Source organism: Rhineura floridana, chromosome 2 (genome assembly GCF_030035675.1).
Source record: "Rhineura floridana isolate rRhiFlo1 chromosome 2, rRhiFlo1.hap2, whole genome shotgun sequence".
In the NCBI taxonomy this organism is placed as follows: Eukaryota; Metazoa; Chordata; class Lepidosauria; order Squamata; family Rhineuridae; genus Rhineura; species Rhineura floridana.
Window position 1 is genome coordinate 145,270,948 of NC_084481.1, and position 22,276 is coordinate 145,293,223.

General features: G+C 44.2%; 1 protein-coding gene across 17 annotated transcripts in view; it reads left to right on the forward strand.

The window, feature by feature from the left end:
• TRIM44 (tripartite motif containing 44) overlaps positions 1–22,276 on the forward strand; it is a 147,737-nt gene that overhangs the window by 95,244 nt on the left and 30,217 nt on the right. For 5 of the 17 annotated variants that reach the window (XR_009760650.1, XR_009760651.1, XM_061610783.1 and 2 more), the window contains one exon: positions 19,960–20,022. The exons of 5 other annotated variants lie outside the window; for them this stretch is intronic. Coding sequence is in view for 6 of the 12 variants with exons in the window: in XM_061610783.1 (XP_061466767.1) it covers positions 19,960–20,022 (63 nt within the window). In the remaining 6 variants the exon portion in view is untranslated. Of the gene's footprint in view, positions 1–11,005; positions 11,113–14,133; positions 18,414–19,959; positions 20,040–20,928; positions 21,049–22,276 lie in introns of those variants that run through there. 7 more of the 17 variants (XR_009760654.1, XR_009760653.1, XM_061610780.1 and 4 more) reach the window with 5 other exon arrangements.

A 22,276-nucleotide genomic window follows, 5' to 3' on the forward strand; every position in this document is an offset into this window, starting at 1 on the left:
TTTCTGGTTATTGGCCAAATTCTGGTCCTTCATTATTGAAACATTTGTCTTTTTCTTTTATTTCATGGTGAACTTGTGTGATTGCACACATTTGTCAGAGATGCCTTTGCTAATTTAATTTAATTACTTTAATGTTGAGAGTCCATCAGCTGTTCAGCAGTTAGAAGGATGAGTGAAGTATGCTAGGCCTCTCAGTTTGTATACTGCAGCCAGCTGCCAGTTGATCCTTCCCTTCCTAGAGCGGGTCTATCTCTGGCCATTCATTTCTGCAGGATATAAACATTTATGTTTGGAAATCTGAAATTTCCTCTCTCTTTTTTGGCATTGTATACAACCTTTTCTAAACAAATTGCAGTACACAAACAAGTAATCATAAAAGTAGCATTCAAAGTCATGGAATAAAATGGCAGAAGTGGCAGTATTACTATAGGTTGCATGTAGTTTGCGTTCATTGTGAGTAAGCAGGGAGCAGCAGAGCCACAATAAATCACTAGTGTGATTTAGCCTCAAGTAAAAGAGGAATCTAGCCCCATCTTGCATTTCCTGTTACTAAAACAGATTACAAGTTTTGTCCTGCAAATGCATCAGGTCTTTCATCGCACGCAACTGAAATATTTACCTCTGAAATCTCTACATTTTTAAGTAAAACAGAAGATTGAAAGAATTGTTCTGGTCCAGTGGTTATAATGGTAGAACAGAGAAGCCTGAGTTTAAAATCTGAATTTGTTAGGTTTGGTTTTAAGACTTCTCATGTAGAAGAAAAATTAGGTTGCATATCTATGGAGCTACGGATCCTTTTTCTCATACTTCTAAACAGAAATGTAAATATTATGCAACTTTCCCTTAGCCTTTTACAATAAAACACATTAATGCTGCTACTTCAAGCAATAGAACTGATTTTTTATTAGGATTCCACGACGCCACTGTTATCAGAAATAAAACACCTTAGCTTTGCTTTTGAAAGTTTATAATTGCTAAAAAGAGAGCATTTGGGCCAGTAATGGTAAAAGTTGTCATATTTGGTGTTTCTATTTTAAATCTCATGGAAAATACTGTTTGTTTATTTTATTTAACAAAATTTATAGACTGCTTAATAAAAAAAACCCTCTAAGGAGTTGATAGTGTAAAATATTTTTCAAAAATACTAATAAAAACAGAATTTAAAAACAAGTATATGTAATAAAATTACTTGTCTGTGTAGGCTTGTCGAAACAAAAATATTTTAGCACATGTAAAAAAACCAGTGCAACAGAGTTTGTCTGCCTGGTATTAATAGCCAGGGAGTTCTAGAGAATAGGTGCTGCCACACTGAAAGATTGATTCCTTGCAAGTGTGGCATGAACATCAAATGACAGTTGTAAAAGTGTAAGTTCTGCAGTTCAAAGTGGTTGAGTGGGCATGTACGGGGCAAGTGAACTAGTCCAAAGCTGCCGAGAGCTTTATATACTACCGGTAACACCTTGAATTTGGCCCAGTAAGAAATCGGCAGCCAGTGCAGATCTTTGAGCAGGGGTGGAATATGCTAGTAGGGATTCATTCCTGCCAATTGCAGGTTTTGGAGCAGCCATTCTGCAGTAACTGCCATTTCTGGACCAAGTGTCAGGGAAACTCCACACAGTGCATTGCAGAAATCCCATTTTGAAGTTACCAGTTCTTAGACTACTGCAGCCAAGCTATCCCAGTCCAGGAACTACCACAGCTAGCTGAAGTTGGTACAAGGCACTCCAAGCCACTGAGCTTACCTGGGCCCACAGTGACAAAGCTGAATTCAAAAGCACCTCCAGACTACCTTCTTGCTCTTTCAGAGAGAGGAGGGGGAAAGGCAAATTATCCAAAATGCTTATGTTCCACATTTGCTTTTCTAGGGTCTAGATTCCTAGCATCCTGGTAAAAATACTCTGATTTTCTGTCTGATTCAGAATGGCCAAGTGAAGAAGTTTGCTAGACAGGGCTGGAGGACATTTCTCAGTAGGGATGACTCCTCCTACTGGTCGTGACAGGCAGGGTCTCGAAGCTTCTTGGTCTCCTCTCCCGGGGGAGGAGTCATCCTTCTCCCCAGACTGGCCCTGCCTGCGGTCAGTGAAGGCCGGGTGTTTGTTCTCTCTTCTCTACTCTCAGAGCTTCTTCTCCTTCAGTTCTTTTTTCTTCCCTAGCATTTTTACCTTTCCTAGCTCTCTCCTCTCCTTACCTTTTGTCTTACTTCACGTCTGTTCTTCCTCCCCTTCCCCTGCCTTCACTCTGTGGGTCTGGGGCTTGGGAGGATTTCCAAACCTGGCTGGGCTCCCTGGTGTCGAACCGGAGCTTAAAGCAAGGGCAGAGCGTGGCTAGCTGCAGTGCTTCAGTAGTAGCGGCAGCCGCTCAAATGGGAGATTATCCCCTCACTCCGTGGAGCCGCCTTTCCGCAACGCACATGTTTAGTGGGATCGCAGCTTCTGACTTCCTCCTCCCACCGCCTTCCTGGGAAGAACAAGGCTTGTCTAGGCTTCAGTGAGCATTTTTAGCAGGGGGTTGAGCGGCACCCGCCAAGGCGGCTCGCCATTGAAACAGCCTCACCCGCTTCCTTCCCGCCAAGAGCCCTGCCACGTGGGGGAGGCGAGGGACCTAGAGGAGCCACAGCAACATGGAGCAATGAGTCCCCAACCACTATTTTCTCCATCCCTGAGCGTAGACAGCGGGGGAGGGGGTGAATCCGCTGGAAGAAGGTATGGAAGTTTTCCCTCCACACTCTGTTTCCCAAGTTCATGACTTGTGTTAAAGAGCTTATCACTTTTGAAATCAGTAGTTCTCTCCAACACGTCCTTAAATGTAAGCAGCGCAAACACTCAAGGAAGCGCTCGCATAGGGGAAAGGGGAGGCGCTTATCCCCCTCCACTGACTCCAGCAGGGAGGACTGTCATGGCAGTTCGCCACTGCGACACAGCCATTCCAGGTCCTCTTCCCTTTCCAATCAAGTCTTCAGTCGGGGGGGTTCACCCCCACCCACTGCTATAACACAAGGCGAGCGAGTAGTCAAGGTAGCGCCTATTGCTGATAAGGATCCCCTTGGTCGCAGCGAGCTTGGGGGGGGTAATGAGGTGCTCCTCTGCCCAGACCCACACAGGCTCCTCACCTTCGATGGCTCAGGCACAGCAGGCACAGGCACTGTCGCCCAGGCAGGTCCCTGTCCCACAGGTGGTGCTGTTGGACTCCGAAGATCTACTTGAGCTGGACAGGGAAGAGGGGGAGCTGTCTGGTGAGGACATAGAGGTGACCCAGAGGCAACCTAGGCTGTTCGCTCTAGAGGTTTTTCAGCCACTCCTATTGAAGGCGCGCAGAGTGCTGCAGCTGCCAGAGACAGAGGTGGGATGTGAGCCATCCACCCAGTCAGCCTCGGCAGGAGCTAAAAAAGCTTTCCCCTTCATGGACACCAAGCAGGCTACTGTTCCCTTTCCCCAGGCATTTGATGACGTGTGGGATGCTGAATGGTCATCGCCATGCAAATCAAAGCTACCTGGCAAGTGGGCAAAGAAGCATTAAATCTTTGCTGACAGGATCGTGGCAAGGCTGCGTTTTCCCACAGTGGACCCGCCTATTGCTGCCCTTGCAAGTTCCGCATTGATTTCAACAGAAGGGGAGGGGGCCCCAAGGACCAATGCGATAAGCGAGTCGAAGGGGCTCTTCGCAGGAGTTGTGAAGCAGATGCGGTCGGCTTCAGAGCAGCGACCACTTCCTCAGTTTTTTCCAGAGCAGTCTTTATGTGGGCTGAAGAGTTGGGTGCACGGGATGATGTCCCAAAATTTGTTAAGGATGGTTTAAAGAAAATGGTGTATGCCTCTGCTTTGTCAGCTGACGCATCCATGGATGCCCTACAATTTGCGGCGTGGTCTATGGCTGCCTTCACTGTGGCATGACATAACATTTGGCTCAGGCAGTGGGCAGTAGACGCAGGGTCACAGACTCGCCTCACTGCTCTACCCTTCTCAGGTTCTAAGCTATTCAGTGAGCCCCTCAAGGCTCACCTGGTGGAAACTAGGGACAAAAAGAAAGCACTCCCTATGGCCAAAAAAGAGGAATGGAAGGGCAGACAGAACCAGTTTTTCGTTCCTCAAGGCAGCCCTCTAGATTTTGCAGTCAGCCTCCCAACAGGCTTTGCTGGGACAGACAAGAAAGAGGGGGTGGACACGCTTCCTCCGCTAAATCAGGAGGCAGCTCCTTCTCGGGGATGACTCAGAAGGGTGCCCCAAAGGGCCCTTCCTCCTGACTGGCGGTTCCCAGAGGCCTCTTGCAAAGTGGGAGCAAGGCTTCTAGAGTTTGCCCCCCGCTGGAGAGACATCATCTCAGACAAATGGGTGCTGGACACGGTGTCCATGGGATATGCCATAGAGTTTGTTCAAATTCCACACAACCAGTTTCGACCCACCCCAAGGTCTCAAAAGCTGGAGACGCACCGGCTCTACCTGGAAGCTATTCGGGTAATAGAGCCTGTAGTTCCCTCGGAGAGGAAATCAGGGGTCTATTCAATTTGTTTCTTAGTAAACAAAAAGAATGGCGATACAAGGGCTATTTTGGATCTCAGATGGGTCAACAGGTGGGTTTAAGGCTGAAATCCAATGCATTTACCTGGGAGTTAGTCCCATTGAACCCAATGGAGCTTACTTCTGAGTAGACATTATTGGATTGTAGCATAAGAAAACCAGGAAAGCCTTCTTACCTTTCTTCCAAGCTCCACAGCCCACTCTTAGGCTGCAGTTCTAACTACAGAATGCATGGCCTACTGGATAGAATGTGAATTAGATATTCTTATAATTTGAGCATAAAACTGGACTCTATTGCAGAAGTCATATTCTCCCAGCCTCAGTTCCCATTTACAAAACTGGAAGCTATTAGATCATTGTGTTGTGTTTTCATGAGGCTTAACAAGACAAAGAGCACTCTGGCTACCCTGTAGCTTTAGGCTACAAATGTAATCAATATATAGGAAACTATATGACATCTGGGGTCATCAAACTGTAGGCATTAGGTTTCGGAGTTCTGCATTCCCTTGCCAATTAAAAGGCTTTCAGTCAATATTCCTACATCTGGAAGAGTTCATGAAGCCAGGCTTATCAGCAGAATCTGTTCAAGTTTTTATGACATATTGCAGATGCAAAGGCACTATTTTCCCAAGGCTCTAGGAAGGCAGCGAGGGAGAAACACCAAACAATCCATCAACAGGGAAGGAACTTGGTGAAAGACAGTGACTGTCAGGAGGAGGAGAATCAGGAGGTCTTCTGAACTACTGGAACTAAATATATATATTTCAGTGTGTTTCCACTCTATACGTGAAAGAAGGCATTGAATCCAGCAAGCTCGAAACCCCAAAAGAGGCAGACTCCTCCACAGAATCGTTGTGGGTGGTGATACCATGCCCCAGGAGAGACTTAATACTGGGAACGATCTATCGTCCCCCTGATCAAAATGCTCAGGGAGACCTTGAGATGAGATATGAAATTGAGGAAGCATCCAAACTAGGAAATGTGGTAGTAATGGGTGACTTCAACTACCGGGACAACTACCCTTTTTGTTTTAACAACCCTGAACAATTTAGTGTCGTCAGCAAACTTGGCCACTTCACTGCTCACTCCTAATTCTAGGTCATTAATGAACAAGTTGAAAAGTACAGGTCCCAATACCGATCCTTGAGGGACTCCACTTTCTACAGCCCTCCATTGGGAGAACTGTCCGTTTATTCCTACTCTCTGCTTTCTGCTTCTTAACCAATTCCTTATCCACACTGAATCAGTACGTCTTATGGGGACTGAACCAACCCCCTGCTGGTCAAGGAAACTCACAAGATTAGCAGTTGTGGCACAGTCAGAATCAGAACAGCAAATTCCTCTACTGTCTTCCTATTTTCCATTTCTCTCCCCCCCCCCAATCTTATATTTAATGCTAGAGTCCTTGGGGAACGCCTTGAAGAAGTCCTAATTCTGTTATTCCTTAAATCAGCACATGAACTCATCTCTTCACACCTTGAAGTGGCAGTTCACCAACTTGTGAGCTTTTCTCTAATTTATGTAGTACATGTGTTTCCTCATTATCGCTTTTATGGACAAGGAATCTGGAAACCCATTACTTTTCAATGTCTTGCTCTTATGGATACATTTGCTGTTCGTTGTAATGGCGCCAATCATAATGCATTCATTTTGCATTCATGCAAATGTCACTGGTACTTTTGGATTGTTTCACTGCCATTTACATCAGGAAATTAAAGCTTAAAAGCATTGCCCATGAGCCTTTTGATCCAGTAAGAGAGCAAGGGACAAAGTGTGATACTGGGGTTGGGCACCTTTTTGCTCAGTTAGAAAATGCTGCTCTGTCTTCGGAAAAATCAGCAATCAGTCATTCTTGCTTGATGGACTGTTTCCTCCTGACAGCATAATTAAATCACAGCATATCTGACTGATTTGCCCATTTTCACTGTAGGTGTTCTGCTTTGACTTCAACAGTTGGCATAATTGAACAGACCACTGACTTTCTCATCCAAAAAAATGTTTTGGATTGTTCAGGTCAGGTAAGGGGGGGTACTTCTTAACTCTTCATCTGTGGAGTAACCCTTGCATTTTTTTCAGCCCACTATATACCTTTCCCCTCATGCATCCACAGCATTTAGCCAGGAGAGGCAGGCATTCCAGTGACAAGCCTGTTGTCTGCGGATAAACTCTCTCCAGTTCAGTGATGTAGAATCTCAGCTCAATGAAACGAGAGAGAGAAATAATTTGATGGCAAATGTTTGGAGTTCAAGTAATACAGGACCTCTTCAGTTTTGATATGAATTGTAACATGTGAGGTGAAGAAGAAGAGAAATGAATGGCCTAGGACAGATAAATAGGTGTCCATAACAAAGAGTGAACTATTTTGTCTCCTCAGTGCACACACACTCTTAGCCGTCACACGGTATTCGGCCCCTTTTCACAGTCAGCCTGTGCCAAGGCTTTTTATTCTCCTAGGCCCTCCTTGAGAACAACAGGGAACAGATAGCATGACCTGGACACTTCCCCTTGGGCATAGATCACAGAGATACTTTGCTGCATCCAAAATCCTGTACTCATGGTTTAGAGCTGGGATGTGGAACAGAATTTAGCTACCAGGCTGGATCGTGACTTCTTCCACCCTCGTGGGCCACTTTAACAGGTTGTTAGGGATGCCCACCTGTCACCTGTAATCATCATGGTTTCAGGTTATGTAACTTCAAAGGAAATTATAATGAGCGTGCTGCTAAATTCTTTCTTCCTTTGCAGGCTTCATTTGGAAAAAATATTTTTCTTTCAATTTAAATTCAGTGCTAAATGCAAGCCTTGCCTGTGACAGGGATTGGCTCCACTTAGAAACTCTGATTGGGAGCACCCAACTACACCTGGTCCCAGTGGGCTTGCATTTAGCACTGAATTTTAAAAGAACTGAATGTAAGCTGTGCTTGCAAAGGAACAATTGGGAGTGCATTGTAACCCTCCTGGTTGTTCCTTTCCGGTCTTGGCCTTACCTGTCCCATAATGGGTGGCTGATGTCAGGTGTGACATTATGCATGGGCATGACTGGGAGGAAATGGCCTCATAAGCCAAATTAGGATCCCTGGCAGACCTAATCTGGCCCATGGGCCAGAGGATTCCCATGCCTTGTTTAAGAGTACAAATAGGAGTAATGCTACGTTCTGTATCCTTGCACAAAGAAGACATTAGGAAGAAAGCTACCACCATTCTGTTGGACATAACTGGCTTTCCATGGACATGAAGTTTGTAATGCATTCTGATGTGATGCACATTCTGATTTGATGCAATCCCAAATTGGAATGTGCCACATGTTTTTCCCCCTCTTCTGAATATGTAGATTACAAATTATTTTCTGTGCTTACCAGTTTAAAATCCAATCCAATGTTAGATGAAATTCAGTACTTCTCGCTGAAGAAGAATCAACCTGGCTTCTAAGTGCTTTCTCACTAACCTTTTACTGTTCTTTGAGAGTGTGACCAAGTATGTGGATAAGGGTAATCCAATATCAGGGGTTCCCAAAATGTGGACTATGAGCTTCATTCAGGTGGACCACAGCATGCCCATATTAAATATTCACATCCATTTATAATTGTATTTTCTGGCTTTTTTATTTCTTACATTGTATTTTACTGTAATACATTTCGAAATCTATAGAATGCAATGAAATATAAGGTAAGAAATAAAAGACGCAATAAAAATACAACTAAAAAAATCACACAGCATCTAGCTCAGCACCTTGCAATTGCTACAACAGGCAGAAAGATCATTAAGTGGTCTGCCAAGACCCTAAGCAGCTCTCAAGTGTTCTAAGGGGGTGGGGGAAGTTTGGGAATCCCTGCAATAGACATTGTGCTCTTGGACTTTCAAAAATCTTTTGACAGAATCCTTCAATCCTGATTAAATGTAGCAGTCATGGGACAATATGACAGTTCTCTTTACAGATGGCTAACTAATTAAAGAATAGGAAGCACAGAGTAGGAATAAATGCACGGTTCTGTAATGGGGAGATACAAGAACTAGGATCTCCCAAGAATCTGTATTAGGAGTGAAGTATGGGTTTTTTTTTTTTTTTTTAAATCTGAAGTTATAGGGGAGAACTAAGGTAGTCTTTTGTCTGTTCCTTCTGTTGACAACATCAAATTGTTCAGAGTGGTAAAAACAAAAAGGGATTGCAGAGAGCTCCAAAAGGATGTACAGTAGGGCCCCGCTTTACAGCGCTTCGCTAATACAGCGGTCTCAGTTAGACTCAATTAGACTAAAGCCCCATTCAATCGGCACTTGTTCTGCTTTTACGGCAGTTTTCAGGCATCGCGCGCCATTCTATTCAATGAATTCCGCTTTACGGCGGGGGTCCAGAACATAACCTGCTGTATGAGTGGGACCCTACTGTATAGTTATCATATTGGGTGAATGGGTAATAAAGTGCCAAATTTGGTTCAGTGTAAGTGTAAACTAGTGCAGACTGGGGCTAAAATCCTTACCAAATACACATTGATGGGGTCTGTGCTGGCAGTAAATGATAAGAAAAGAGATCTTGGGGTACAGGTAGATAGCTCGGGACATCAGCCCAGTGTGCAGCAGCTGCGGAAAAGGTGGATTCCATGGTAGGGATTGATCAGAAAGGGATCAAAAATAGAACAGCTAAGATTCTGGTGCCTTTTTACAAGCCTGTGGTCCTGCTTCACATGGAACTCTATGTCCAGTTTTGGTCACTGCATCTCAAAAAGGATGCTGAAGATCTAGAAAATATGCAGAAAAGGGCAACCAAAACAATCAGGTGGCTGGAACAACTCCCCTCTGAGGAAGGCTGCAACATTGGGAGCATTTTAGTTTCAAAAAACATGGTAGAAGTGTATAAAATTATGCATGGTTTGGAGAAAGTGGGCAGAAATAAGCCTCCCCTACCCCATAATATTAGATCCCTTGATCATGCAGTGAGGCTGAATGATGTGAGATTCAGGACAGTCTCAGGAAAGTGCTTCTTCACACAGTGCATTTTAAACCATGGACCATCATGAGCATAGATGGCTTTAATGGTGGATTATACAAATATGTAGAGGATAAAACGGCTACAAGTCATGATAGGTAAATACGGCTTCCAGGATCAGAATCAGAATGGCTGTGAATATCCAATCTTTGGAAAACAATAGCAGGAGAAGCATATTGTCCCCATTTTCCAGCTTGAGGGCTCTCCATAGGCATCTGGTTGGCCACTGTGGGAAAATGGATACTGGACTAAATAGGCCTTTGGTCACACAGGATGGAAAAATAAGGAATTATAGTGGAAAGCCTTTTGGAAGGATAAACAAATAGGGATTGCAATTGTTCTGCAAATTATAAGTGGTTATGCTTATTTATTTTAGATTATAATTGTAAATACACATCATTAAAATAGCAGCAAGAGAACATATAAAAGTGGATTAGTTTTTAAAAATACAGTGCCACAGTGGGAGGTTAAAACTCAAAGCAATTTAAAAGCACAGTGAAATGAAAAAGGTTTTGCCAGACTACTGACCTCAAAAAAGAGGGGCCAACTGTACCTCTCTTGGGAGGTCCTTCCATAATCTAGGTGCAGTAACTGAAGAGGCTGTGTTTCAGTCACAATGTTAAAATGACCAAATTCTAGACTGTTCAGTCCCAATTTATTAATGCCCTTCATTCCCTAATCAGGACACACCAAATCTCAGGCTCTAATCAGCTTTCCCTCCTCCCTCAGAAAAAGGAGAAAAGGAAAGCCCTCTTCAGTTAGCCATCCTTCATGGAATCTAGACAAGTAAGTTGACCCTCTGGCAAAGATCCAGCAGCAATGAGGAGCCTTTCCTTACCAGCACATCCCGTTGTATGTGGAAGGGCTGCAGCCTGCCTTGACTTTCCCAGTGCATTAGTAGAGGTAGAGATGTAAAGGCCTGAGGGGAAAACGGAAAAATTTGAGGAGGGGGGAATTGTTTTTTCCTATTTCAGTTGTGGCTCCCCATCTGTAGAATATGCTCCCCAGTGAGGTCCACCTGGCTCCTTCATTGTCATGTTTTCAGTGCAGGTAAAGATGTACCTTTTCTCCCAGGCTTTCGATAGAGAGATTTTTTTTGTTTTAATATGCTATACCTTCCTGTGGCTGAGTGGGGTGCTAATACTATTGTTTTGTTGTTGTTATGTATTTATAGTGTGTTTTATTTGTATTTGTTTTAACATTGTGTAAGTCGGTTGGGGACCTTAGGGTATCAAGTGACTAATAAATCTAATAATAACTATTTCCCCCTGTTTTTTCCTTTTTTTCTGAGAAAATTTCAGAAAAAATCCAAGGAAAATGTGGTTCCCCCCAATTTTCTGTGTTTTGGGGGGGCTCTCATATCTCTAGGTAGAGGCCAGTTGCAGCCTGTTGCATGGACATATGAAGTTGTCTTGTACAGAGTCAGATCACTGGGTCATTTCCTCAGTACTGTCTATGCCAGAATTGTAGCTCTTCCATTAAGCAACAGCCCTTTTTCATGATTTGGCAGGTAGAAGCCTTTCCAGGGTGAAGAGGGCTTCATCCTAGGACTTGACCTGTGAGACTGTACCCTCCTGATATATGCCCTCAGACTATCCAGGGAACATTGCTGGCAAAGTGAGTACTTCATTACAGAGTGAAATCTAAGAAGCTGCACTGGCTACCAATATGTTTCCGGGCCAGATTCAAAGTGTTGGTTCTTACCTATAAAGCCCTTAACGGCATTGGACCGCAATACCTGGCGGAACGCCTCTTCCGCTATGTACCTACCCGTTCGCTGCACCTGACATCGAAGGCCCTTCTCCGGGTTCCAACGTACAGGGAGGCCCGGAGAGTAATAACTAGAGCTAGGGCCTTCTCAGTGGTGGCCCCCGAGTTATGGAACGCCCTCCCTGACGAGATATGCCTGGCGCCTTCTTTGTTATCCTTTCGGTGCCAGGTAAAGACCTACCTCTTTGCCCAGGCATTTTAAAAATTTTAAAAATTTAAAATTTTAATTTTAATCTATTTTTGTCTTAATCTTGTTTTATATATTTTTATAGTCTATTGTACCCATGCTCATTTGTATGTTAACTTGTTTTTATACTGTTGTACACCGCCCTGAGAGCTTGTTGCTATAGGGCGGTTTAAAAATGTAATAAAATAAATAAATAAATAAAGTAGAGCCACTGTTAGGAGGAATGAAGACCGCCAATGATTCCTTGGAAAAACCCCCAAAATGCAAGTGGTATGAATGAACACTAAGGAAAGAGCCACTACCCGTAACAGAATGTTAGATTTCCAGCATCAGCTTAGACTCTTTTTAACCTATAAGTATTGTTACTACAATCTAATTTGCAGTATATTGTGTAAAATGGTTGTTGGGGTCAGTCCCAAGGTGGCTGGAGCTAGGATCAGTAATGATTGTTTTTGCTGGGTTTAGCCAATTAATGTTTTGTTTAATGGGAGCGATGTAAGAAACACGCCTTTTTTTTGGCTGCAAGCACAGAGCTGTTTTTACTATGTCTGTAATTTTCTGTGTTCACCTTGCCACTTGTGAGTTGCTGAAAACAGCTGAAGCAGCATAAAGAGATCTGTTTGCGAGGGAACTGGGGGGGGGGGATGTGCAGAGTTTTATTTCCTAGCCAGGGCTAGGCCTTGATTGATGCATGAGCAACTTGAATGGAGATTGCGAGGATTTGGGGTCACTCTGCACAGTCGCGCCATAAAGACCATTTCAGATACAGGAAGAAATGATGAAGATGTGAATAGAGTAATAAAATGCACACTTAGATTTAAAGTGATATCTTCTCTTTCAAGAATATGAGGCAATCAGACTTTAAGAAATTGAGAAATTAAACAATCTTTCCATAACTGTATGCTTTGAATGGGAAAATTGTTTCATATGTGTCAAAGTTGTAGGTACCAGCACTCTGTATCTCTTAGGAATTCGCATCCAATTTCTGGACAGTTGCTTTCAGCCCTGTGAATGCAGCTGTTCCATCATTCCATCTTGACTATTTCTCTTAGTTAACTTAAATTATAGTTGGTGGAATAATTAGTCACAAACTCTAGCATGTTAATTTGCTTCTTATTCAAGTCTGTCCTTGGAAACAATTTTTGTCATCCTGTACAGACGTTGCAGTCTGATTCCTGATACTTTAATTAATTTGGAACTGGAGCAGCAAGGAAAAATAGACTAGCTCAAGAGAATGACCTCTCCCCACTCCCCTGCTATTCGTATTTACAAATCACAGATTCATAGGCCTTGTTGTTGGTTAAATAGATTACGAGGATAGGGTGGTGGTTGACGTTAAAAATGCAGTTTAGTGGGATATTTTAGGAGTTTGGGGTATTTAATTCCTGTTTATGAAAATCATGGAAATAAGGTGTTCAGATCCTCTGTGGTTTTCCAAATGTGTTCTCTGAACTACAGAGGGATGAGGGACAAAAACCTACAAGGCCTTGGAAGAATTAAACTGTAACTCTATAAATGGAGAATTATTGCAGCAGAAGTGCTTATTCAGGCACAGGTCTCCAGCGGAAGGTTGTTTGTTTTGTTCTTTTGCCTGATTAAACCCTTTAGGATATATATGTCAGGATTGTGTGATGGAGACTTCTTAGGCTGAAGGGCAGGCTTTTTTACTTGCTCTCTCACTGTGTTAAGAATGAAAGTACATTATTAAATGGCATAGTTAGATTTTATAACAGACAGAGGTAGATTGTAGTTCAGTGAAATATTTCCTGTTGGTTAATAATTAGCTCTTGCTCTTACAAGGGTTGGCAGGTTCCATTGATACCTACCTTTGTGTGTGTACACCTGGCCGCTGCATCCTGCAGAAAAACACAGGAGGGTGTTGTTCCTGATTTGAATATGGGTAATTGACACTAGAGTTTACCAAGGTTTTCAGTAAAACAAAACTCAAAGACAGAATTTCGTTTCTATTGGGGATGCTTGTTAGTTTAAGCTTTACTATGTTCTGTGAAGTTTTCATTTATGTGGATATCCTGTATATATGAATATACAGTATTCTCTTTGACTTCATATTCCACATAAATAAACTTTATATAGTCTGCTTAAAGGACAGCTTAAAAGAACATAATGACTATCTCACTACTTTACCTCCTTGAACCGTTTTAGAGAAAACAAAGTGGCCTGTTTCAGATTATCAAGATCCCAGCTTAATAAACCAAGATAAGTATGAGCTTAAACCACCTGCACACAGCTGCTTGAGGCTGCAGTCCAATGCATGTCTACTCAGAAGTAAGCTCAGTGGGGTCCAATGGGACATACTCCCAGGTAAATGTGTATTGGATTGTAGCCTTAGTCAAGCTTCAGGTTCCCCCAATGTTCTGGAGCAGTTTGGGGAGGGTACACTTGGGGAGGACAGGAAAACTCCATTGAACAAGTGGACATTCTTGTTCTAATGGGACACAGTAGTTGAATACCACCTAATAGTTGTTGTTTGCATTCAATTTTCTGGCACTGAGTACTGATTCTTCATGTAACTGCTAGATTTCATGTGTCTCTCAGTATTCAATAGTTAAAATAGAAGGTAAATAGCTGGTTGTTTTCATGGTTTCTTGATCTAATTTTCTGTTGAACTAGCAAGCTAGGTCCTTTAATTTAATTTTGTTTTGGGAAATAGAATGCAAAAACATTATGCTTTTTTATTTATGAATCCAGATGTATTTCTATTTATTTATTTTATTTATTATTAATTTTATATCCTGCCCTTCCTCCTAGAGGGAGCAAACAACAGTGACAAAACACCAAAAACATCTGTAGAAAACATCTTAAAAACAAAACATCTTAAAACATTTTGAAAACAATTACAGTCTGGGATAATGTCTCCACTTAAAAGGCTTGTGGAAACAGGAAGGCTTTCAATAGTCACTGAAAAGATAATATTAGTGCCTGTCTAATATTTAAGGGGAGGGAATTCCAAAGGGTAGGTGCCACTGCACTAAAGGCCTGCTTTCTGTGCTGTGCAGAACAGACATCCTGATGAGATGTTATCTGCTGGAGGCCTTTCCCTGCAAAGTACAGAGACTGACTGTGTATATAAGGGGTGAGATGATCTTTCAAGTATATTGGTCCTAAGCTGTATAAGATTTTACACACCAAAACCAGCACCTTGAAGTTAGCCCTGTACCTACTTGGCAGCCTGTGCAATTCTTTCAGCAGCGGGGTAACGTGTTGGTGATAACTTGCACATTGAAGTAATCCAGCATGGAGGTTACCAGAGCATGAATGAGAATGATCAGGCTATCCCAGTCCAGAAACATCCCCAGTCTATAAACCTTCTCTTTCAGGGGGAATGCAATCCTATCCAAAGCAGGCAACTGACCTGGCTGGACGAGGCCTCGGCTCCTATACTTGAGGCCATGTGTCCAGCGGGTTTCCGATATGCACAGTAGCCGAGGATTGGTAGGCGGGGAGGGGGTGTGGCAGTTATTTATCGGGAGTCCTTGGTTTTTGCCAGACCTCCTCTCCACGAGACCAAGTTTGTTGATTGTATGTACTGGAGGTTGGTACCAAAGGGCAGTTTAGGAATTCTGCTGATGTACCACCCACCCCGCTGCACGGCAGACTCCCTGGCCGAGGTGCTCGAGGTGGTCGCGGCTGTACGGTTGTTTACCCCGAACTTATTGGTTTTGGGGGATTTCAACGTGCATGCCGAGGCCATTCTCACTGGAGCCCCTCGGGTTTTCATTGAAACCATGACTTCATGGGAACTGCACCTAAGTAATATGGGTCCCACCCATGTAGCCGGCCATACCATTGACCTTGTATTTGTCGCGGGAGAGAAGGAAAGTGATCTGAAGATGGGGACTGTTTCTTCTAGCCCTGTGTCATGGTCAGATCACTACCTGGTGAAATTGGATCTCTCTGTGCCGCACACCCTCCGCAGGGGACAAGGACCTATTAGGATGGTCCGCCCCAGATGCATGATGGAGCCTATTGGATTCCTAAATGCGCTGGGTGATCTGGAGCTAACTGAAGGCCACCCGGTCGAAGCCCTGGTGATGGAGTGGAATAGGGAGATCACTAGGGCAATAGACCGGGTGGCACCGAAACGTCCTCTTCTCCTGAATAGAACTCAGACTGCACCCTGGTATACACCACGGTTACGCAGTCTGAGGCAGGAAGTGAGACAACTAGAGCGCCGATGGCGGAAATCGTGCACTGAAGGTGATCGGACACTGGTTAGAGCGGCAATAGCGGCCTACCAGTGGGCAACAAAGGCAGCAAAGAGGCAATTCTTTGCTGCCTCTATTGCATCGGCAGAGTGCTGTCCCAGGAGGTTGTTCCAAGTGGTCCGAAGCCTGGTCGGTCCAGTAGCGCAGGAACCTATGGAACAATCAAAAGCCTCCTGTGACACATTTGTTAAACACTTTGCCGATAAAATCGAGCACCTAAAGGACAAGATTCCGTACGTCGTGGTTACAAGTAGGGGTCCAGAGGCGGCCAGTTGCAATCCGGTCTGCTGGGATCGGTTTCAGCCTCTTCTCTCTGATGAAGTGGACAAGGTGCTCTCTACTGTAAAACCAACCACTTGCTTACTTGATCCTTGCCCTTCATGGCTCGTTATGAGCTGTAAAGAGAGACTGGGCAATGGGATCAAGGCAATCGTAAATGCATCCTTGGAGGAGGGTGTAATGCCATTGCCCCTCAAGGAGGCAGTGATAAGACCTATTCTGAAAAAGCCCTCCTTGGATCCCCAAGATTTAAACAACTTTCGCCCAGTCTCCAATTTACCGTTCTTGGGCAAGGTAATTGAGCGTGTGGTGGCAAAGCAGCTACAGACACACTTGGAGGAAGCAGATTATTTAGATCCTTTCCAGTCGGGCTTCAGGACTGGACACGGAACTGAAACAGCCTTGGTCGCTCTGGTGGATGATATGAGGAGGGCGTTGGATAGGGGAGAACATACCTTCCTCGTCCTCCTGGACCTCTCAGCGGCTTTCGATACCGTCGACCACGGTATCCTGTTGAGTCGCCTGGAGGGACTGGGAATAGGAGGCACTGTTTTACAGTGGTTCCGTTCCTATCTCTCCGGTAGATATCAACGGGTAGTGTTGGGGGATGAGGTTTCAGACCCTTGGCCCCTCAACTGTGGTGTGCCACAGGGTTCTATCCTCTCTCCCATGCTATTTAACATTTATATGAAACCGCTGGGAGCCATCATCAGGAGTTTTGGGCTGCAGTGTCACCAATATGCAGATGACACGCAGCTCTATCTCTCATTTAAATCTTCACCAGAGTTGGCTGTGGATACCTTGTCCAAGTGCCTGGAGTCCGTAAGTGGATGGATGGGAGAGAACAGGCTGAGGCTGAACCCCGATAAGACTGAGGTATTACTAGTGGGGGACAAGGGAAGGTTGGGTGATTTTGACCTGATACTTAATGGGGTGAGTTTGCCCCTGAAGGACCAGATCCGCAGTCTCGGGGTCATCTTGGACTCCCAGCTGTCTATGGAGGCTCAGGTTTCTGCAGTGAGCCGGGCAGCTTGGTACCAACTTCATCTAGTACAGAGGCTGCGACCCTATCTTCCCATACATCTGCTCCCACGAGTGATACATGCCCTGATCTCCTCTCGATTGGACTACTGTAATGCGCTCTATGTGGGGTTACCCTTGAAGACGGTCTGGAAACTCCAGCTGGTACAAAACGCGGCGGCACGCTTAATAAAGCAGACCCGCCGCCGCGATCATATCACCCCAGTGTTGATTGAATTACACTGGTTGCCAGTTGTATACCGGGCCCAATTCAAGGTGTTGGTTTTAACCTTTAAAACTCTATGCGGTTCCGGCCCAGTTTATCTGAAGGAGCGCCTCCAGTATCACCAAATATGCCGCCAAACAAGATCAGCCTCACAGGACCTTCTCTCGGTCCCACCGACTAAGACAGCTAGGTTGGTGCGGACCAGGGAGAGGGCTTTTTCGATCATGGCCCCCACCCTCTGGAACTTACTTCCCTTTGACCTTCGGCATGCCCCCTCCCTGTTGACTTTTCGCCGAGCCTTGAAGACCTGGCTCTTCAGGCAGGCCTATGGGATCTCTGGGGTGGGTTAGGTTTTACACTGTATTAATGTAAGATGGTCTTCAGATGAGATGTTATGATATTAATAATGTGATGATTATGTATATGAGCAGATTGTATTTTATATTGTATTTTATATTGTACGTTGCCCAGAGTGTCCGTTCAGTCGGACAGATGGGCATCTGCTAAATAAAATTTTATTATTTATTATTTATTATTTTCTAGATTCAGGATCCACCAACGCACAGCACCTCTGTCTTGCTAGGATTCAGAGTCAGATTATTGGCCTTCATCCAGTCCACCACTGAGTCCAGGCACTAGTCCAGGACTTGCATGGCCTTTCCTGATCCAGATGTTACCAAGTAATAGAGCTGGGTATCATCAGCATACTGATGACACCTTGCCCCAAATCACATAATGACCACTCCCAATGGCTTCCTATAGATATTTAATAGCATTGCCAACAAGTTGGTACCTTCTGGCACCCCACAGCATACTGCCAGGAGGCTGAAAAACAATAATCCAATGCTATGCTCTGAAAATGACCCTGGGGATAGGATCTGGACCACTGTAAAACAGTGCCTCTGATATTCATCTCACCAAGTCGGCTCAGAAGGATACCATGGTTAATGGTATCAAAAGCCGCTGAGAGATCAAGTAATAATAACAGGGTTGCACTCCCCCTTCCTTCTCCTTATAAAGGTCGTCCATCAGGGCAACCAAGGCTGATTTAATTTCATTATTAGGACTGAACCCAGATCAAGATGGGTCAAGATAATCTGCTTCATCCAAGAGTATCTGCAATTGTTGCACCACAGTCCTCTTGATCACCATCCCTAAAAAGGCAGTATTTGAGACAAGGCGGTAGTTGTCACAAACTGATGGATCCAAGGTGGGCATTTCAGGAATGGGAAAACACTTGAAATATGAAATCACTATTTATTTATTATTTCAATTTATATACCGCCCTTAGCAGAATAGCTCTCAGGGCGGTGAACAAACAAGATAAAATACAATATATCATAGTAAAAAATCACAAAAACATGTACAAACAAACAACAGAAAGCACAACAAAAACGAAATACAACACAAATTAAGAAGGATACATGTTAAAAGTAGAAAGATTAAGAAAATTAAAATATTAAAATGCCTGGGAGCATAAAAAGGTCTTTACCTGGCGCCGGAAAGATAGAAGTGTAGGCGCCAGGCGTACCTCTTCGGGGAGGCTGTTCCACAACTCAGGGGCCACCACAGAAAAGGCCCTAGATCTAGTAACCACCCTCCGGGCTTCCCGATGAGCTGGTACCCGGAGGAGGGCCTTAGATTCTGAACGAAGTGAACGGGTAGGTTCATAGCGAGAGAGGCGTTCCACAAGGTATTGAGGTCCCACGCCGTGTAAGGCTTTATAGGTCAAAACCAGCACCTTGAATCTCGCCCAGAAGCAAATAGGGAGCCAGTGCAGACGCGCCAGAATAGGTGTTATATGCGAAGACCGACTGGTCCTCGTCAATAGTCTGGCAGCCGCGTTCTGCACCAGCTGAAGCTTCCGAACTGTCTTCAAGGGCAGCCCTACGTAGAGCGCATTACAGTAATCCAATCTTGAAGTTACCAGAGCATGAACAACGGAGGCGAGGTCGTCCCTGTCCAGATAGGGGCGTAGTTGGGCTACCAGACGAAGATGGTAAAACGCATTCCGTGCCACCGAGGCCACTTGGGCCTCGAGAGACAAGGAAGAATCGAAAAGAACCCCCAAACTACGTACCTGTTCTTTCAGGGGGAGTGTAACCCCATCCAGAACAGGGTGAACATCCACCATCTGAGCAGGGAAGGCGTTCACCAGCAGTGTCTCGGTCTTGTCTGGATTGAGTCTCAGTTTATTAGCTCTCATCCAGTCCATTATAGCGGATTATTATCCATTATCCAGTCCATTATACACAGATACCTAAATAGATGGCCCTTTTGCTCCCTCAGAGACAGAATGAGGCCTGTTATTTTAATCTGTGAAGTCCAATGGAAGTTCTTTAAGTCTATCATCTACATTAAGATCTAAATATTTTGTCCGGTCCCAGCCCTGTGACTCCTGTATGTGCTTTAAATGGCTTCTTAACACCAGGAAGAGATTCTCCATTGTGAACATAATTTGTAATCATTGGCATTTGCATTGTCACTTAGTTTCTATATGTGACCTTTTAAACAAGAAAACATTGACTTTGCTATAACAGATGAAGGCTCTTATCAGACTCCCCCTAATTTTTTTTCTGCAATTTAGACTGAAGACAGATATTATATTAAAAAGGCTCGACAGAGCTGACTCAGACCAAGCATTTCAGTGTATGAAAGTTGGTTCAGTCCCATCATTTCTTACCCATTCTGCCACTCATTGCTGCTGACTCCTTTGAATGCTAACAAAATATCCTGCATTTGAATCCCTGAGACAGCTTTACTCAGGTGGACAAGGAGGCATGAGTGGACAAGAAGAAGAAGAAGCAGTCTCCAGGAGGGTCAGACTGAGAGGCTGGTATGTTTGCCTGATGGATTTGTTGCAAAGATAGACTTGATGTGTAGCTGTAAAGACCATGAGGTGAGTCTCTTGTTGCGTCTGCCTCCAGCCCTAGGGAAAGATGTACACACCTATCCTTTAGGTTGTGTGTGTGTTATGTTCCTTCAAATCGATTACAACTTATGGTGACACTGAATCAGCAACCTCCAACAGCATCTGTTGTAAACCACCCTGTTCAGATCTCGTAAGTTCAGGTCTGTGGCTTTATGGAATCAGTCCATCTCTTGTTTGGTCTTCCTCTTTTTCTACTCCCTTCTATTTTTCCCAGCATTACTGTCTTTTCTAGTGAATCATGTCTTCTCATTATGTGTCCAAAGTATGATAAGCTCAGTTTCATCATTTTAGCTTCTAGTGACAGTTCTGGTTTAATTTGTTCTAACACCAACTTTAGGTTAGGGATAGCCAATGTGGTGCCCTCTAAACTCTCATTAGCCTCAGCCAGCATGGCCAATGGACAAAGATGATGGGAACTGTAGTTCAGCAACATCTAGGGGGCACCACATTGGCTACTCCTGCTTTAGGTTAGATAAATAAATTAATAAAATGGCCATTCCGGGGACAGAAAGGGGCCACGTGTTACAAATTAGTATATCTGAGATCCATCCAAAAAGACTTCAGGACAGGATATAGAAGTTCTCTAAGTGTCATGGGCCCCATGGAGCATTCTTGGAGTGATCACAAGGAGGAAGTCTGGGATCCTGGAGAGGGGCCCGGTGGGGTACAGCAGGAGGGGACTGAAATAAGAGAAGGTTTCAGCACTTTTGATAGTGATAGCTTCATCTGTAGTTCCAGTTACAGCTGAAGAAATGCTGTCTGACAATGACCCAGCCCTTTTTCCTCCCCGCAGCTCTCCCTTGTCACCCAAGCCGCTGTTGCTCTGCCTCCTCTCAAGGAGGAGGGATCGGAGGCTCAACCAGAGGTGGTGTCCATGGAGGCTCTCGATGAAGTGCTGCCACCGCTGCCACTGGTGAGGTCACCCAGGCAGCTATGCAGGCGTTCACATATTGTGTCAGCTTTTCAAACTTTGTAGGAGTGCCAGATTGCTAGCCTAGTCCCATTCAGAGAACCCCTCCCCACACGCAAATAGAATGTTTGCCCCGAGCCTATTCAAAGGGTTTCAAGGAACATGTGTAATTGCAGCGACAACATTTTAGCTTGCGTAGCCATGCCTAGATATACTGTGTAGAGATACAGAGTTCGGTGTAACCAGTACACTGATCTATGGAACGCTGTAAGCTGAGATTTCACGTTAAACATTACAGAGAAGAACACACCAGTGAGTTTGAGTCTGAATCTAACAGAACTGGCCAGGACACCAAGCAACTTACAACACATTAAAAACATAAATATAAATAATACTATAAAACAGTAAAACAGAACAATAAACCCCCATAGCAGCCTCAAGAAGCTTGGCAGCACACTAATAACAGAAATAACTCTTCACTCTTACTGAAGAGTTTGATTTTTTGTTGTTGCCTCATGAATTTCTTTCACCTCTGGAAAGGTAGAGTCAGGACGCTGTTGCTAATTCCAGAGGAGGAGAGTGGAAACACCGGCAACTAATTGACTGTGGCCAGGCCACAGATTAGCTATGAAGGTTACTGTAATGCAGAACTTTTGAGGTCTGCGTGAGGGCATCACCCCCTTTAATATTGTACCATTGAATGTATTATCCAGTAGAGAGAGTGCAAGTAATGTTGTATTACTGGGTTATAGTTGAATCGTGCATGTGGTGCCCAGAGTGAGAGTCTAGGTTGTCACGTTTTTGCATGCTTCAAAGATGCCCAGTACCACTCAGTATGAGAAACTGAACCGATATTGAGTATGGCCCTACCTGGGTGAGAGACGGGGAGGGAGTGGTTGCATTGGGTGCTATGTATTTTTGTAGGCTAAGCGTTTGTTTCTTATGGTGGTTTGGCTAGAGATAAATTATCTCTATGGTTTGTGGAAATGAATCAGAGACGGATTTAGACATGGAAGACTGTTAAGGACATATTTGGGAGGGATTATTGGGGGGGGTGCAGCTCCTGTTATAGTTGTTTTAATTAATTAACTAATGATGCTGTTTTAGGAGTTTTATTCTTGACTCATAACGTTTATGTTTAAGAGAATATTTCTATTTTTCTGCTAATTATGCTGTTTGGAATGTGTCTTTTTTATTTGGCCTGAACCTGTAATGTTTTCTTTTAATATTT